General features: G+C 45.9%; 1 protein-coding gene across 1 annotated transcript in view; it reads right to left on the bottom strand.

The window, feature by feature from the left end:
* OBSCN (obscurin, cytoskeletal calmodulin and titin-interacting RhoGEF) overlaps positions 1-18,945 on the bottom strand; it is a 655,700-nt gene that overhangs the window by 521,854 nt on the left and 114,901 nt on the right. The window contains exons 12-19 of the mRNA XM_069730488.1: positions 18,522-18,797; positions 17,876-18,151; positions 17,443-17,718; positions 16,955-17,230; positions 16,487-16,762; positions 14,470-14,745; positions 573-839; positions 29-298 (exon numbers count right to left, since the gene is read on the bottom strand). Of these exons, the coding sequence (XP_069586589.1) occupies positions 29-298; positions 573-839; positions 14,470-14,745; positions 16,487-16,762; positions 16,955-17,230; positions 17,443-17,718; positions 17,876-18,151; positions 18,522-18,797 (2,193 nt within the window). The remainder of the gene's footprint in view (positions 1-28; positions 299-572; positions 840-14,469; positions 14,746-16,486; positions 16,763-16,954; positions 17,231-17,442; positions 17,719-17,875; positions 18,152-18,521; positions 18,798-18,945) is intronic.

Here is an 18,945-nt window from a genome sequence, read left to right as displayed (position 1 = left end):
TGTCTGGCCCGGGCACAGCCTGGCTCACCTCGGACCTTCAGGCTGGCTGTGGTTTTCACCCCTTCAGCATCGGCAGTGATTTCTGCGGCATCCTGCAGAGTCAGGTGGCCGATGTGCAGACTGTGGATGGCTCCTTTCTTACTGATCTTGTGTTTATTGCTCTCTTCTATCTTGGCACCGTTTCTGTACCAGGTCACCGCGGCATCGTCTGGGGATACGGTGCATTTAAATGTGGCCTCCGCTCCTTCTTCCATCACCACGTTACTCAGCTCTGCGGTGAATTTAACCACACGTGGCGCTGTGGACAGAGGAGCAGCAGATTAGTAGCTGATAGATCTGCAGGAGAGCCGTAAGGACACATACAACAAGGGCCAGGGGCCACATGTGAGAGAATATGAGACTTCACATTACGAGAGATCTGCTAAATAACGGCTAGATCAGTCATCCAGGCCACATGAGCCTCAGGACTTCACAGACACAATTCGATCCTGATGGCAGATCATGAATCGATGAGGAAAAGGAGAGACTATCCATATCCAAGAAACCAACATAAGCAGAAACAGTACCGGCACCTTTGGTTGTGAGCTGTGCAATGGTTTTCTCATCCCTAGATTCACAGGAATACTCCCCTCCATCCTCCGCCTTCAGCTGGGAGATTGTCAGGGTTTGTTTGCTTCCTTCAGACTGGATCTGGATTCGCTTGCTCACTTTGATCTCCTGTCCATTTCTTCTCCAGGTCACATTGCCCTTGGTCTGGCTCAGCTCACAGGTCAATGTGACAAAGGAGCCGATCTCTCCAGTTACGGCCTCCAGCTTCTTCATAAACTTCACAGGGATTTCTGGTGAGTAGGAAAAATCAGAGACAAATTCAGGGAAGATATAGGCATTATTGTCAGGACTCAGAGAAGATAAGGGAGGAGGCACCTGAACTCAAAGAAGATAAGGGAGGAGACGTCCGGACTCAGAAGATAAGGGAGAAGGCGTCCAGACTCATAGAAGATAAGAGAGGAGGCGTCCAGACTCATAGAAGATAAGGGAGGAGGTGTCCAGACTCATAGAAGATAAGAAAGGAGGCGTCCAGACTCATAGAAGATAAGAAAGGAGATGTCCGGACTCATAGAAGATAAGAGAGGAGGCGTCCAGACTCATAGAAGATAAGGGAGGAGACGTCCGGACTCATAGAAGATAAGAAAGGAGGCGTCCAGACTCATAGAAGATAAGAAAGGAGGCGTCCAGACTCATAGAAGATAAGAGAGGAGACGTCCAGACTCATAGAAGATAAGAGAGGAGACGTCCAGACTCATAGAAGATAAGGGAGGAGACGTCCGGACTCAGAAGATAAGAGAGGAGACGTCCAGACTCATAGAAGATAAGGGAGGAGACGTCCGGACTCATAGAAGATAAGAAAGGAGGCGTCCGGACTCATAGAAGATAAGAAAGGAGGCGTCCAGACTCATAGAAGATAAGAAAGGAGACGTCCGGACTCATAGAAGATAAGGGAGGAGGTGTCCAGACTCATAGAAGATAAGGGAGGAGGTGTCCGGACTCATAGAAGATAAGGGAGGAGATGTCCAGACTCATAGAAGATAAGGTAGGAGGTGTCCGGACTCATAGAAGATAAGGGAGGAGGCGTCCAGACTCATAGAAGATAAGGGAGGAGGTGTCCAGACTCATAGAAGATAAGGGAGGAGACGTCCGGACTCATAGAAGATAAGAAAGGAGGAGTCCAGACTCATAGAAGATAAGAAAGGAGGCGTCCAGACTCATAGAAGATAAGAGAGAAGGCGTCCAGACTCATAGAAGATAAGGGAGGAGGCGTCCAGACTCATAGAAGATAAGGGAGGAGGCGTCCGGACTCATAGAAGATAAGAGAGGAGACGTCCGGACTCATAGAAGATAAGAGAGGAGGCGTCCAGACTCATAGAAGATAAGAGAGGAGACGTCCAGACTCATAGAAGATAAGGGAGGAGACGTCCGGACTCAGAAGATAAGGGAGGAGGAGTCCGGACTCATAGAAGATAAGAGAGAAGGCGTCCAGACTCATAGAAGATAAGGGAGGAGGTGTCCAGACTCATAGAAGATAAGGGAGGAGGTGTCCGGACTCATAGAAGATAAGGGAGGAGATGTCCGGTGTTGTGAATTCTGCTCTTGGGTTCCCTCCAGTGGTTGTTGGTGGGAATGCAGTTGTCTCTGACTCGCAGTCCTGGCCAGGTGTATCGGATGATTACAATTCTGACTGGGATATTTAGGTGTGCAGGATCCTTTAGCCCTTGCTAGTTGTCAATGTTCCTTGTGAAGTGTTGGATCACTTTCTGGCTTCTCCTGCTTGCTGCCAAATTCAGCAAAGATAAGTGTTTGGTTTTTGTATCTGCGGCACACTGCTGTGTGCTTGTTTCAGTTTTATTCCTGTTATGATCTGGTGGCCTAGGAGCAGCATGAGACGTACTCTGGAGAAGGTGGTCCCTGTACTGACCGCAAACCCTGAACCTAGCAGCGCAACTAGAAGTAGCCATGGGGGGTACCTAACACTCCCTAGACCCCTCGACACAGCCTAAGATCTAACTTCCCCTAAAGACAGAAACAGGAAACCTATCTTGCCTCAGAGAAAATCCCCAAAGGATAGATAGCCCCCCACAAATATTGACTGTGAGAGGAGAGGGAAATAACATACGCAGACATGAAATCACAATTTAGCATAGGAGGCCATACTAGCTAAAAAGAAAGAATAGAACAGAGTACTATGCGGTCAGTATTAAAACACTAGAAAATATCCACCACAGAAAATACAAATCGCCACATCTGACTAAAGACATGGAGGGTATATCTGCAGCTTGGCTGCATAAAATCCTTCACAGACAAAGCTGGACAAGACAAAACATGAATATGCACAGAACTATAAGGTCCACAGCAGGTGGACAGCAAAAACAAAGCCAGGACTTATCTTTGTAGAAAAGCACAGCAAACAGGAGAGACCAGCAGGGAAGAAATCCCCCAAAAACAATGGACAACTGGCAGAGTCCTGCAAAGCTATATACCCCAGTCAGTTTTGCAATTAGTAGATACACCTGTCCAATCCTGCAGTCCAGGCACAACTGCATTACCCTCTACAACCACTGGAGGGAGCCCAAAAGCTGAATTCACAACAGTACCCCCCCTTGAGGAGGGATCATCGAACCCTCACCAGAGCCCCCAGGCCGATCAGGATGAGCCCGATGAAAGGTACGAACCAAATCAGCGGCATGGACATCAGAGGCAGAAACCCAAGAATTATCCTCCTGGCCATAACCCTTCCATTTGACAAGGTACTGAAGCTTCCGTCTCGAAAAACGAGAATCCAAAATCTTCTCAACAACATATTCCAGCTCCCCATCGACCAACACAGGGGCCGGAGGATCAACAGAGGGAACAACGGGCTCCACATATTTCCGCAACAAAGATCTATGGAAGACATTATGAATAGCAAAAGAGGCCGGAAGTGCCAGGCGAAAGGACACTGGATTAATAATCTCAGAAATCCTATAAGGACCAATAAATCGAGGCTTAAACTTAGGGTAAGAAACCTTCATAGGAACATGACGGGAAGATAACCAAACCAGATCCCCAACCCGAAGCAGGGTACCAACACACCGACGACGGTTAGCAAAACATTGAGCCTCCTCCTGAGACAGCACCAAATTGTCCACCACATGAGCCCAAATCTGCTGCAGCCTGTCGACCACAGAATCCACACCAGGAAGGTCAGAAGGCTCAACCTGCCCAGAAGAAAAACAAGGATGAAACCCAAAATTACAAAAAAAAAGGCGAAACCAAAGTAGCCGAACTAGCCCGATTATTAAGGGCAAACTCGGCCAATGGCAAAAAAGCCACCCAATCATCCTGATCAGCAGACACAAAGCATCTCAAATAGGTCTCCAAGGTCTGATTAGTTCGCTCAGTCTGGCCATTTGTCTGAGGATGAAATGCAGAAGAAAAAGACAAATCAATGCCCAGCTTGGCACAAAATGCCCGCCAAAACCTAGAAACAAACTGGGAACCTCTGTCAGACACAATATTCTCCAGAATACCATGCAAACGTACCACATGCTGAAAAAACAACGGAACCTAATCAGAAGAAGAAGGCAATTTAGGCAAAGGCAAATCTTAGAAAATCGGTCACAGACAACCCAGATAACCGACATCCTTTGGGAAACAGGAAGATCGGAAATAAAATTCATAGAAATATGTGTCCAGGGCCTCTCGGGGACCGGTAATGGCAAAAGCAACCCACTAGCGCGGGAACAGCAAGGCTTCGCCCGCGCACAAATCCCACAGGACTGCACAAAAGAACGCACATCCCGCGACAAAGAAGGCCACCAAAAGGACCTACCAACCAAATCTCTGGTACCAAAAATCCCAGGATGGCCAGCCAACACAGAACAATGAACCTCAGAAATCACTTTACTAGTCCATCTATCAGGAACAAACAGTTTCCCCACTGGACAGCTGTCAGGTTTATTAGCCTGAAATTCCTGAAGAACCCGTCGTAAATCAGAGGAAATGGCAGAAAGGACCACCCCTTCCTTCAGAATGCCGACAGGCTCAAGAACCCCAGGGGAATCAGGAAAAAAACTCCTAGAGAGGGCATCCGCCTTAACATTCTTAGTACCAGGAATGTACGAGACCACAAAATCAAAACGGGAGAAAAATAGGGACCATCGAGCCTGTTTAGGATTCAGCCGTTTGGCAGACTCGATGTAAATCAGATTCTTATGATCGGTCAGGACCACAATACGGTGCTTGGCCCCCTCAAGCCAATGTCGCCACTCCTCAAATGCCCACTTAATAGCCAACAACTCCCGATTGCCGACATCATAATTGCGTTCCGCAGGCGAAAACTTCAGAGAAAAGAAGGCACACGGTTTCATCAAGGAACCATCAGAATTCCTCTGAGACAAAACGGCCCCTGCCCCAATCTCACACGCGTCAACCTCAACCTGAAATGGAAGAGAAACATCTGGCTGACGCAACACAGGGGCAGAAGTAAATCAGCGTTTAAGCTCCTGAAAAGCAGAAACAGCCGCGGAGGACCAATTCGTCACAACAGCGCCTTTCTTTGTCAAATCGGTCAGAGGTTTAACCACACTGGAGAAGTTGGCAATGAAACGACGATAAAAATTAGCAAAGCCCAAGAATTTCTGAAGGCTCTTCACAAATGTGGGCTGAATCCAATCATGAATGGCCTGAACCTTAACCGGATCCATTTCTATAGATGAGGGAGAAAAAATGAAACCCAAAAAAGAAACCTTCTGCACTCCAAAGAGACACTTTGACCCCTTCACAAATAAAGCATTATTACGGAGGATCTGAAATACCATCCTGACCTGTTTCACATGAGACTCCCAATCATCGGAAAAAATCAAAATATCATCCAAATATACAACCATGAATTTATCAAGATAACTCCGAAAGATATCATGCATGAAGGATTGGAACACAGATGGGGCATTAGAGAGTCCGAATGGCATCACAAGGTATTCAAAATGGCCTTCGGGCGTATTAAATGCAGTTTTCCATTCGTCACCCTGCTTAATACAAATAAGATTATATGCCCCTCGAAGGTCAATCTTAGTAAACCAGCTAGCCCCCTTAATCCTAGCAAACAAATCAGTAAGCAAAGGCAAAGGGTATTGAAATTTGACCGTGATCTTATTCAAGAGGCGATAATCAATACAGGGTCTCAAGGAGCCATCCTTCTTGGCAACAAAAAAGAACCCCGCTCCCAATGGTGAAGAAGATGGCCGAATATGCCATTTCTCCAAAGACTCCTTAATATAGCTCCGCATGGCGGCATGTTCTGGCACAGACAGGTTGAAAAGTCGGCCCTTAGGGAACTTATAACCTGGAATCAAGTCAATAGCACAATCACAGTCCCTATGCGGTGGAAGGGAACTGCATTTGGGCTCATCGAATACATCCTGGAAATCTGACAACAACTCAGGAATTTCAGAAGAGGGGGAAGAGGAAATTGACATCAAAGGAACATGATCATGAACCCCCTGACAACCCCAACTAGTCACAGACATGGATTTCCAATCTAACACCGGATTATGTAGCTGCAACCATGGAAAACCCAGCACAATATCATCATGCATATTATGCAACACCAGAAAACGACAATCTTCCTGATGGGCTGGCGCCATGCGCATGGTCAGCTGTGTCCAAAACTGAGGTTTATTTTTAGCCAACGGTGTAGCATCTGTAGCATCAATGCCCCTTAAAGGAATAGGGTTCTGCAAAGGCTGCAAGGGGAAACCACAACGTCTGGCAAATTCTAAGTCCATTAAGTTCAGAGCGGCGCCTGAATCCACAAATGCCATGACAGAAAATGATGATAATGAGCAGATCAAGGTCACAGATAACAGAAATTTAGGTTGTATAGTACTGATAGTAACAGAACTAGCGATTCTCTTTGTACGCTTAGGGCAATCAGAAATAACATGAGCAGAATCGCCGCAGTAAAAACACAACCTATTCTGACGCCTGAATCTTTGACGTTCAGCTCTAGACAAAATCCTATCACACTGCATAGGCTCAGGGCTCCGCTCAGAGGACAACGCCACAGTTTGCACAACTCTGCGCTCGCGCAAGCGCCAATCAATCTGAATGGCCAGAGACATAGAATCACTCAGACCAGCAGGCGTGGTGAACCCCACCATAACATCTTTAACGGATTCAGAAAGACCCTTTCTGAAAATTGCTGCCAAGGCATCCTCATTCCATTTAGTCAGTACAGACCATTTTCTAAATTTCTGGCAATACGATTCTGCTGCTTCTTGACCTTGACACAGGGCCAACAAGGTTTTCTCAGCCTGATCCACAGAATTAGGCTCATCATACAAAAACCCCAATGCCTGAAAGAAAGAATCAACATTAAGCAAAGCAGGATTGCCAGTTTCCAGGGAAAATGCCCAATCCTGTGGGTCACCACGCAGCAGAGATATGATGATTTTAACCTGCTGAATTGGATCACCAGAAGACCGGGGTCTCAATGCAAAAAACAGTTTACAGTTATTTTTGAAACTCAAAAATTTGGATCTGTCACCAAATGAGACAGCTACAGCTGGGGGATACCAGACTGTTGCACAACTCTTGGGGTAAACGATAGAAACAGCTAGAAGAGCATAACCCAATAGGATAAAACGTAACTTTTACTAATAATATTAAAAAGTGGACAAAACAATACAAAAAAGAAAATAAGTGCTCACGCCGAAAACTGTGCTCAGATAAAAAATGGTTTGATCTCACCAATTATGGACAAAGGGTCCCCATACCAATGATGAAGGGTCCCTAGGAGGGTCCAGTAGTTGTGGGGTAGAGGGGACCTGTTTCCTAAACCCCTGTCGTGCCCCAGTAATGACTCCTGTCCTCACAAGGACAGGCCCAAATCAGTCCCACTACGGACACCCTCCAAAAAGTGTTAGATGTAGATGTAGATAGCGCCTCCCTACGCGTTTCTTCTCCAATCGCGGAGATTCATCAGGGGAGTTTTCAATGGCGTCCGTTGTGAGGACAGGAGTCATTACTGGGGCACGACAGGGGTTTAGGAAACAGGTCCCCTCTACCCCACAACTACTGGACCCTCCTAGGGACCCTTCATCATTGGTATGGGGACCCTTTGTCCATAATTGGTGAGATCAAACCATTTTTTATCTGAGCACAGTTTTCGGCGTGAGCATTTATTTTCTTTTTTGTATTGTTTTGTCCACTTTTTAATATTATTAGTAAAAGTTACGGTTTATCCTATTGGGTTATGCTCTTCTAGCTGTTTCTATCGATCTGTCACCAAAGAATAAATCAGGAGTGGGAATCTTAGGTTCTAAGGCAAGAGTCTGAACAATATAATCTGAAATACCCTGTACCCTAGCAGCAAGCTGATCCACCCGAGAAACTAACTCCTGAACATTCATGTTAATACTAGATTCCGTAGCCACCCAGAGATTAAGAGGGAGGAAAACACAAAACAGGCTAAGGAAAAAAAAATGGCTCAAAAGCTTCCCTCCTTTCTTCTGAGATGCAATTAACTCATTGTTGGCCAGTTGCACTGTTCTGATCTGGTGGCCTAGGAGCAGCATGAGACGGACTCTGGAGAAGGTGGTCCCTGTACTGACCGCAAACCCTGAACCTAGCAGCGCAACTAGAAGTAGCCGTGGGGGGTACCTAACACTCCCTAGACCCCTCAACACAGCCTAAGATCTAACTTCCCCTAAAGACAGAAACAGAAAACCTATCTTGCCTCAGAGAAAATCCCCAAAGGATAGATAGCCCCCCACAAATATTGACTGTTAGAGGAGAGGGAAATAACATACGCAGACATGAAATCAGAATTTAGCATAGGAGGCCATACTAGCTAAAAAGAAAGAATAGAACAGAGTACTATGCGGTCAGTATTAAAACACTAGAAAATATCCACCACAGAAAATACAAATCACCACATCTGACTAAAGACATGGAGGGTATATCTGCATCTCCAGAGACACAGCTTGGCTGCAAAAAATCCTTCACAGACAAAGCTGGACAAGACAAAACATGAATATGCACAGAACTATAAGGTCCACAGCAGGTGGACAGCAAAAACAAAGCCAGGACTTATCTTTGTAGAAAAGCACAGCAAACAGGAGAGACCAGCAGGGAAGAAATCCTCCAAAAACAATAGACAACTGGCAGGGACTAAAGAGTCCTGCAAAGCTATATACCCCAGTCAGTTGTGCAATTAGTAGATACACCTGTCCAATCCTGCAGTCTAGGCACAACTGCATTACCCTCTACAACCACCGGAGGGAGCCCAAAAGATGAATTCACAACAATTCCTGCTCTGATTGTAGGATTCACTGGAGTTGCAGATTTACGCTCCTACATCTTTTAGTAGATGTAGGAAGTTTTTTGTATATTCTGCTGTGTATGTTTTGAAGGGTTTTAATACTGACAGCACAGAACTCTGTCCTATCCGGTCCTATCTAGCTAGAGTGGCCTCCTGTGCTAAATCCTGTTTTTCTGCCTGTGTATGTTTTTTCCTCTCCGACTCACCGCCAATATTTGTGGGGGGCTGTCTATCCTTTGGGGATTTTCTCTGAGGCAACATAGTATTCCAATTTCCATCTTTATGGGTATTTAGTCCTTCGGCTGTGACGAGGTGTCTAGGTGTGTTAGGTACACTCCACAGCTACTTCTAGTTTCGGTGTTAAGTTCAGGATTGCGGTCAGTATAGTGGACACCTTCTCCAGTGAAAGTTCTCATGCAGCTCCTAGGTCACCGGATCACAACAGTACAACTGGCCAACAATTAGTTAAATGCATCTCAGAAGAAGGGAAGGAAGCTCTTGAGCCATTTTTTTTTCTCCAGTCTGTTTTGTGTTCTCTTCCCTCTTAATATCTGGGTGGCTGAGGAGCCTGGTGCAAGCATGAATGTTCAGGAATTAGCTTCTCGTGTAGACCAGCTTGCTGCTAGGGTGCAAGGTATTTCTGATCATATTGTTCAGACTCCTGCTTTAGAACCGAAGATTCCTACTCCTGATTTGTTTTCTGGTGACAGGTCTAAATTTTTGAGTTTTAAAAACAACTGTAAACTGTTTTTTGACCTGAGACCTCGATCCTCTGGTGATTCCATTCAGCAGGTAAAGATCGTAATCTCCCTGCTGCGTGGCGACCCGCAGGATTGGGCGTTTTCCCTGGAATCTGGGAATCCGGCTTTGCTTAATATTGACTCCTTTTTTCAGGCTTTAGGATTATTATATGATGAACCTAATTCTGTGGATCAAGCTGAGAAGACCTTGTTGGCCCTGTCTCAGGGTCAAGAGGCGGCAGAATTGTATTGTCAGAAATTCAGAAAATGGTCTGTGTTGACTAAATGGAATAATGATGCTTTGGCGGCAATTTTCAGAAGGGGGCTTTCTGAATCCGTTAAAGATGTTATGGTGGGGTTTCCCACGCTTTCCAGTCTGAGTGATTCTATGTCTCTGGCCATTCAGATTGACCGACGCCTGCGGGAGCGCAGAACTGTGTGCGCTGTGGCATTATCCTCAGAGCAAATTTCTGAGCCTATGCAATGTGATAGAATTCTGTCTAGAACGGAACGACAAGGTTTCAGACGTCAAAATAGGTTGTGTTATTATTGTGGCGATGCTTCTCATGTAATTTCTGTCTGCCCTAAGCGGACAAAAAGGATCGGCAGTTCAATTACCATCAGTACTGTACAACCTAAATTTCTGTTATCTGTGTCCTTGATCTGCTCATTGTCATCATTTTCTGTCATGGCGTTTGTGGATTCAGGCGCCGCCTTGAATTTAATGGATTTTGAGTTTGCCAAGCGTTGTGGTTTTCCCTTGCAGCCTTTGCAGAACCCTATTCCTTTAAGGGGCATTGATGCTACACCCTTGGCTAAAAATAAGCCCCAGTTTTGGACACAGGTGACCATGCGCATGGCGCTAGCTCATCAGGAAGATTGTCGATTTCTGGTGTTGCATAACCTGCATGATGTTATCGTGCTGGGTTTTCCATGGTTGCAGGTACATAATCCTGTGTTGGACTGGAGGTCCATGTCTGTGACTAGTTGGGGTTGTCAGGGGGTTCATAATGATGTTCCTTTGATGTCAATCTCCTCTTCTTCACCTTCTGAAATTCCAGAGTTTTTGTCTGATTTTCAGGATGTATTCGATGAGCCCAAGTCCAGTTTCCTTCCACAGCACAGGGACTGCGATTGTGCTATTGACTTGATTCCAGGCTGTAAGTTTCCTAAGGGTCGACTTTTTAATCTATCTGTGCCTGAACATACCGCCATGCGGAGCTATATTAAGGAGTCTTTGGAGAAAGGGCATATTCGGCCATCTTCTTCACCGTTGGGAGCGGGGATCTTTTTTGTTGCTAAAAAAGATGGTTCCTTGAGACCTTGTATTGATTATCGCCTCTTGAATAAAATCACGGTCAAGTTTCAATACCCTTTACCTTTGCTTTCCAATTTGTTTGCTAGGATTAAGGGAGCTAGTTGGTTTACTAAGATTGACCTTCGGGGGGCATATAATCTTGTTCGTATTAAGCAAGGTGATGAATGGAAAACTGCGTTTAACACGCCCGAATGCCATTTTGAATACCTTGTGATGCCATTCGGACTCTCTAATGCTCCATCTGTTTTTCAGTCCTTCATGCATGATATCTTCCGGACTTATCTTGATAAATTCTTGATTGTATATTTGGACGATATTTTGATTTTTTCCGATGATTGGGAGTCTCATGTGCAACAGGTCAGGATGGTATTTCAGATCCTTCGTGACAATGCCCTGTTTGTGAAAGGGTCTAAGTGTCTCTTTGGGGTACAGAAAGTCTCATTTTTGGGCTTCATTTTTTCTCCTTCGTCTATAGAGATGGATCCGGTTAAGGTTCAGGCCATTCATGATTGGATTCAGCCCACATCCGTGAAGAGCCTTCAGAAATTTTTGGGTTTTGCAAATTTTTATCGCCGTTTCATTGCTAATTTTTCCAACGTGGTTAAACCCTTGACCGATTTGACGAAGAAAGGCACTGATGTGGCGAATTGGTCCTCTGCGGCTGTCTCTGCCTTTCAGGAGCTTAAACGTCGATTTACTTCTGCTCCGGTGTTGCGCCAACCAGATGTTTCTCTTCTGTTTCAGGTTGAGGTTGACGCTTCTGAGATTGGGGCAGGGGCCGTTTTGTCTCAGAGGGATCCTGATGGTTTCTTAATGAAACCGTGTGCCTTCTTTTCCCGTAAGTTTTCGCCTGCTGAACGCAATTATGATGTCGGCAATCGGGAGTTGTTGGCTATGAAGTGGGCGTTTGAGGAGTGGCGACATTGGCTTGAGGGAGCTAAGCACTGTATTGTGGTCTTGACCGATCATAAGAATTTGATTTACCTCGAGTCTGCTAAACGGCTGAATCCTAGACAGGCTCGATGGTCCTTGTTTTTTTCCCGTTTTGATTTCGTGGTCTCGTACCTTCCGGGTTCTAAGAATATTAAGGCTGATGCTCTCTCTAGGAGTTTTTTGCCTGATTCTCCTGAGGTCTTAGAGCCGGTCGGTATTCTGAAAGAGGGGGTGGTCCTTTCTGCCATTTCCCCTGATTTACGACGGGTTCTTCAGGAATTTCAGGCTGACAAACCTGACCGCTGTCCAGTGGGGAAATTGTTTGTTCCTGACAGATGGACTAGTAGAGTGATTTCTGAGGTTCACTGTTCCGTGTTGGCCGGTCATCCTGGCATTTTTGGTACCAGAGACTTGGTTGGTAGGTCCTTTTGGTGGCCTTCATTGTCACGTGATGTGTGTTCTTTTGTGCAGTCCTGTGGGACTTGTGCGTGGGCCAAGCCTTGTTGCTCCCGTGCTAGTGGGTTGCTTTTGCCATTGCCAGTCCCTGAGAGGCCCTGGACGCATATTTCGATGGATTTTATTTCTGGTCTTCCGGTCTCCCAGAAGATGTCTGTTATCTGGGTTGTTTGTGACCGGTTTTCTAAGATGGTTCATTTGGTGCCCTTACCTAAATTGCCTTCCTCTTCGGATTTGGTTCCGTTGTTTTTTCAGCATGTGGTTCGTTTGCATGGGATTCCGGAGAATATTGTGTCCGACAGAGGTTCCCAGTTTGTTTCTAGGTTTTGGCGGGCCTTTTGTGCTAGGCTGGGCATTGATTTGTCTTTTTCTTCTGCATTTCATCCTCAGACAAATGGCCAGACCGAGCGAACTAATCAGACCTTGGAGACTTATTTGAGATGCTTTGTGTCTGCTGATCAGGATGATTGGGTGGCCTTCTTGCCATTGGCCGAGTTTGCCAAAAATAATCGTGCTAGTTCTGCTACCTTGGTTTCGCCTTTCTTTTGTAATTTTGGTTTTCATCCTCGTTTTTCTTCTGGGCAGGTTGAGCCTTCTGACTGTCCTGGTGTGGATTCTGTGGTGGACAGGTTGCAGCAGATTTGGGCTCATGTGGTGGACAAGTTGGTGTTGTCTCAAGAGGAGGCTCAACGTTTTGCTAATCGTCGTCGGTGTGTTGGTTCCCGGCTTCGGGTTGGGGATCTGGTCTGGTTATCTTCCCGTCATGTTCCTATGAAGGTGTCTTCTCCTAAGTTTAAGCCTCGGTTTATTGGTCCTTATAGGATTTCTGAGATTATTAATCCGGTGTCTTTTCGCCTGGCGCTTCCGGCCTCTTTTGCTATCCATAATGTCTTCCATAGATCTTTTTTGCGGAAATATGTGGAGCCCGTTGTTCCCTCTGTTGATCCTCCGGCCCCTGTGTTGGTTGATGGGGAGTTGGAATATGTTGTTGAGAAGATTTTGGATTCCCGTTTTTCGAGGCGGAAGCTTCAGTACGTGGTCAAATGGAAGGGTTATGGCCAGGAGGATAATTCTTGGGTTTTTGCCTCTGATGTCCATGCTGCTGATTTGGTCCGTGCCTTTCATCTGGCTCGTCCTGATCGTCCTGGGGGCCCTGGTGAGGGTTCGGTGACCCCTCCTCAAAGGGGGGTACTGTTGTGAATTCTGCTCTTGGGTTCCCTCCAGTGGTTGTTGGTGGGAATGCAGTTGTCTCTGACTCGCAGTCCTGGCCAGGTGTATCGGATGATTACAATTCTGACTGGGATATTTAGGTGTGCAGGATCCTTTAGCCCTTGCCAGTTGTCAATGTTCCTTGTGAAGTGTTGGATCACTTTCTGGCTTCTCCTGTTGCTGCCAAATTCAGCAAAGATAAGTGTTTGGTTTTTGTATCTGTGGCACACTGCTGTGTGCTTGTTTCAGTTTTATTCCTGCTCTGATTGTATGATTCACTTGAGTTGCAGATTTACGCTCCTACATCTTTTAGTAGATGTAGGAAGTTTTTTGTATATTCTGCTGTGTATGTTTTGAAGGGTTTTAATACTGACCGCACAGAACTCTGTCCTATCCGGTTCTATCTAGCTAGAGTGGCCTCCTGTGCTAAATCCTGTTTTTCTGCCTGTGTATGTTTTTTCCTCTCCGACTCACCACCAATATTTGTGGGGGGCTGTCTATCCTTTGGGGATTTTCTCTGAGGCAAGATAGTATTCCAATTTCCATCTTTAGGGGTATTTAGTCCTCCGGCTGTGACGCGGTGTCTAGGTGTGTTAGGTACACTCCACGGCTACTTCTAGTTGCGGTGTTAAGTTCAGGATTGCGGTCAGTACAGTGGCCACTTTCTTCAGTGAAAGTTCTCATGCAGCTCCTAGGTCACCGGATCACAACAGTCCGGACTCATAGAAGATAAGGGAGGAGGTGTCCAGACTCATAGAAGATAAGGGAGGAGGTGTCCAGACTCATAGAAGATAAGAGAGGAGGCGTCTGGACTCATAGAAGATTAAGGAGGAGGTGTCCGGACTCATAGAAGATAAGAGAGGAGGAGTCCGGACTCATAGAAGGGTGGAGGCACCTAAACTCACAGGAGATAAGAGAGGAAGCATTCGGATTTCCTGTATAAGATGATGTCTAACCTTTGACTTGCACCCGGAACTCCTGCTTGTCACTTCCAGTGCTGCAGGCGTACACACCGCTGTCTTTGCTTTCTGCAGTTTTCACAGTGAGAGTCCTGGAGTCGCCGTCTGCAGATATCTGGTACTTTTTGGAAGCGCTCAGTTCGGCACCATCTTTCGACCATTTGACCTGAGCGTTGTGGGGGTGGACAGAGGTCAGCAGGGCGATGTCCTCGTGTTCTTGTACAATGACCGCTTCTTTCTGTTCAGACTTCTTCAGGAATTTGGCTTCTGGTTCTGAAATAAAAAAAAAATAAAGATCTTATATCTGATGAGTCACACATGAAGGGCTGCTGTGTTCCACAAGACCGATCCCACTTTTCACCCGAGGTCCTAAACATAGATTACTTTAACGTCCTCCACCAGATTCTGGAGCATGATTTCGGAGGTTGGGTGTCAGGGGTAACCTTTTCTCCTTATTGGTGTCCCTCTCTGTAATACTAACAGATACAGGAACTAGGGAGCTCATGTAAAGGGCTGATGCCAGGAAGCGAGTCAGTGTGTGACAGACACATGAGAGGTAGAAGCCCCCTGTACTGAACAGAGATAAGACCTAGGCCGGAGACATGGAGCAGCTCCCATAGATTGGGTTCAAAGAGGGGTAAGGGGAATCTGTAAAGAATGCTGCAGGTACAAGTGGAAATGGGGTTCGTTGTGTGGTTGCTATGTCCTGTCTATAGAAAAGAGGGGTCAGTGTAGGACCAAGTATTTCACTTCTGGAGACTCCAGATCCTCAGAAGATAATAGTTTTGGTACCAATGAAAAGAGAGTTGGTTAGACCTAGTGTGGTGCTTGGAGAACCTATGGTGGTCATGGACATATACTGGTGAGCTAGAGCCAGAGTGACTTCATAAGACCAAAATGGCAGCACATTAGATTGTTTTTCTGCTCTATTATTGCACAGAGTTGAACCCTACCCAACCACCCACCATACAGGAGTGCCATGCATCCATTCTTCCCATGTTCCTATATACAGTACAATGCAAGTGACTAGCACACTCCAAAAGTGTTGTGATGCAAAGTGGGGGTTTTATTTACATACAGTATTCACAAACGTTTCAGTCGTTACTGGACCTTCATCAGTGTGCTAATATACTAGCATCAGCAACAGGAAGCACGCGGTGTCCACCGCAAGTGAGCCTGCACTTGCGGTGGACACCGCGTGCTTCCTGTTGCGGATGAGGCGGATAGTGCGCACTATTCTTGCAGCCCAGACTGGCGGTGTATACCGTGTGGCCCCAGCTACATTGTATCTCTGCGGCTTGTGCCTACCCCCGCGACCTATATGTCTTCAGGCTTCTTATTGATGCAATCTAACTTTGCTACTCGGGGCTTCTCTAAGCATACTAGTATATTAGTACACTGATGAAGGTCCAGTAACGACCGAAACGTTTGTGAATACTGTATGTAAATAAAACCTCCACTTTGCATCACAACACTTTTGGAGTGTGCTAGTCACTTGCATTTTACATAAAGGCTTGGGAACCTATGACCGTGCACCTCCTCCTTTTGGCTGTGCTGAACATTTTCTATATAACCTATATACAGTACAGTCTCGGCAGCACATCAACTTTCTCCATGGGGCAATGTAACATAGTAACATAGTTAGTAAGGCCGAAAAAATACATTTGTCCATCCAGTTCAGCCTATATTCCATCATAATAAATAAATAATAATTTATTATGTTTATTTATAATAAACATAATAAATGTGCTGCTGATAACCGTAAATTTTTATGCAAACAAATAAAAATATCCAATCACCCAATGAAACCTTATTTTGTTAGTTCGTCAGGTGATTCTCATAATGTTTACACTGATTAGTGGCTCGTGTAAGGGCCTTTAGTGGAGTCCTGACTGTATGAAGGAGTGAAACTGGCTGGTGGCTTCTGTGAAGATAACATTGGCCTGATTGGAGGTCAACCCCCCCGGAATCTCTTCCCTGAGAAATCCTGAATAATTTAAAACATGAAAGTCACCTTTGACGTTGATCTTGAAGTTGATCTTCTGTCCAGCTGCCTCACAGCTGTACTCTCCGGCATCTTTCTTCTCCATATGCTCCACCACCAGTCGCCGATATTTGCCCTCAGTCTCCACCTTCAGTTTCTGGCTGGAGGTGATCAGCTTCCCATCCTTGTACCATTTCACCTCTGTCTTCTCCTCAGAGACCTCACAGCTCAGGATGGCGTTCTCTGTTAGGACAGACTGAACTTCTTTCTTGACTTTGTCCTGGTTGATGAAGGCCGGTTCAGGTTCTGAAAGAGAAGAGCGTGACACAATGACAATAATACAAACTTTAATAAAGCAATCACACACAGCCCAGACCTTCACTAGAGGACCCACACAATGTGGTGTGCTTAAGTAGAAGACCCAAACATTGAACCAGGGCTTCAGTAGTAGAGGACCCACGCAAGGTTCTGAGGAGGAAAAATCCTTCATAATCTCACCTTTGACGCTGATCTTGAAGTTGATCTTTTGTCCGGCTGCCTCACAGCTGTACTCTCCGGCATCTTTCTTCTCCACCGGCTCCACCACCAGATGACGATAATTGCCCTCAGTCTCCACCTTCAGTTTCTTGCTGGAGGTGATCAGCTTCCCATCCTTATACCATTTTACCTCTGTCTTCCCCTCTGAAACCTCACAGCTCAGAGTGGCGCTCTTGGTTAGGATGGCTTGTACTTCCTTCTTCACTTTGTCCTGGTTGATGAAGGCCGGCTCCGGTTCTGAAATAGAATTTGACACTCTGACATTAATAGTAGCTCACTAAATCACCCACACATGGTCCAAAGCTTCACTAGAGTACTCACACATGACACAGTGCTTCACTAAAGTATCCACCCATGAATCAGAGCTTCAAAGTACTTATATATGGCCAACAGCTTCACTAGAGTAGCCATAAAAGTCTCTAATGAATAGTGGTCTTTCGTAATTTTACCTTTAACACTGATCTTGAAGTTCATCTTTTGTCCAGCCGCCTCACAAATGTACTCTCCGGCATCTTTCTTCTCCACCTGTTCCACCACCAGACGCCGATATTTGCCCTCAGTCTCCACCTTCAGTTTCTTGCTGTTGGTGATCAGCTTCCCATCCTTGTACCATTTCACTTCTGTCTTCTCCTCAGTGACCTCACAGCTCAGGGTGGTGCTCTCTGTTAGGACAGATTGAACTTCTTTCTTGACTTTTTCCTGGTTGAAGAAGGCTGGTTCTGGTTCTGAAAGAGAAGAGCACAACACAATGACAATAATACATGCTTTCGTAAAGCAATCGCACACTGCCCAGACCTTCACTAGATGACTGACAAATGGCAGGAGGCTTCAGTAGTTGACCCACACAAGGTTCTAAGGAGGAAAAAGCCTTCATAATCTCACCTTTGATACTGATCTTGAAGTTGATCTTCTGTCCAGCTGCCTCACAGCTGTACTCTCCGGAGTCTTTCTTCTCCACCTGCTCCACCACCAGACGCCGACATTTACCCTCAGTCTCCACCTTCAGTTTCTTGCTGGAGGTGATCAGCTTCCCATCCTTGTACCATTTCACTTCTGTCTTACCCTCTGAGACCTCACAGCTCAGGGTGGCGTTCTTGGATAGGACGGCATGGACTTCCTTCTTCACTTTGTCTTGGTTGATGAAGGCCGGTTCCGGTTCTGAAAGAGAAAAAGGCACTGACACTAATAGTAACATAACTGAAGCACCGACACATGGCCTAGAGCCTCACTAAGGTTCCCAGGCATGTCCCACAGCTTCACTAGAGTTTCCACATGTGTCCCACAGCTTCACAAGAGTACCCACACAATTCCCAGAGCTTCACCAGTGTATCTACACATGTCCCAGAGCTTCACCACAGTATCCACATATCACCCTGAGCTTCACTAGCATATTTAAAAATGACACAGTGTTTCACTAAAGTGAGTCACACATGAATCAGTGCTTCAACAGATTACCTACATATGACCAACAGCTTCACTAGAATAACTGTACAGGGTCCTGAGGAGGCGTAACCTTTCATAATTTCACCTTTGACGCTGATCTTGAAGTTGATCTTTTGTCCAGCCGCCTCACAGCTGTACTCTCCAGCATCTTTGTTGTCCACCTGCTCCACAACCAGACGCCGATATTTGCCCTCAGTCTCAACCTTCAGTTTCTTGCTGGAGGTGATCAGCTTCCCATCCTTGTACCATTTCACCTCTGTCTTACCCTCTGAGACCTCACAGCTCAGGGTGGCACTCTTGGTTAGGACGGCATGGACTTCGTTCTTCACTTTGTCTTGGTTGATGAAGGCCGGTTCTGGTTCTGAAAAGGAAGAAAAGATTATAATGGTGTTAATAGTATCTTCAGTACAGCAACGACATGTGGTCCAGAGCTTCACTACATGTTCTACATGTGGTCCAGAGCTTCACTACATTTTCTACAGGTGGTCCAGAGCTTCATTAGAGTATCC

Source organism: Ranitomeya imitator, chromosome 6, assembly GCF_032444005.1.
Source record: "Ranitomeya imitator isolate aRanImi1 chromosome 6, aRanImi1.pri, whole genome shotgun sequence".
NCBI classification, from domain to species: Eukaryota; Metazoa; Chordata; class Amphibia; order Anura; family Dendrobatidae; genus Ranitomeya; species Ranitomeya imitator.
This window is presented reverse-complemented; position numbering and strand designations above follow the sequence as displayed.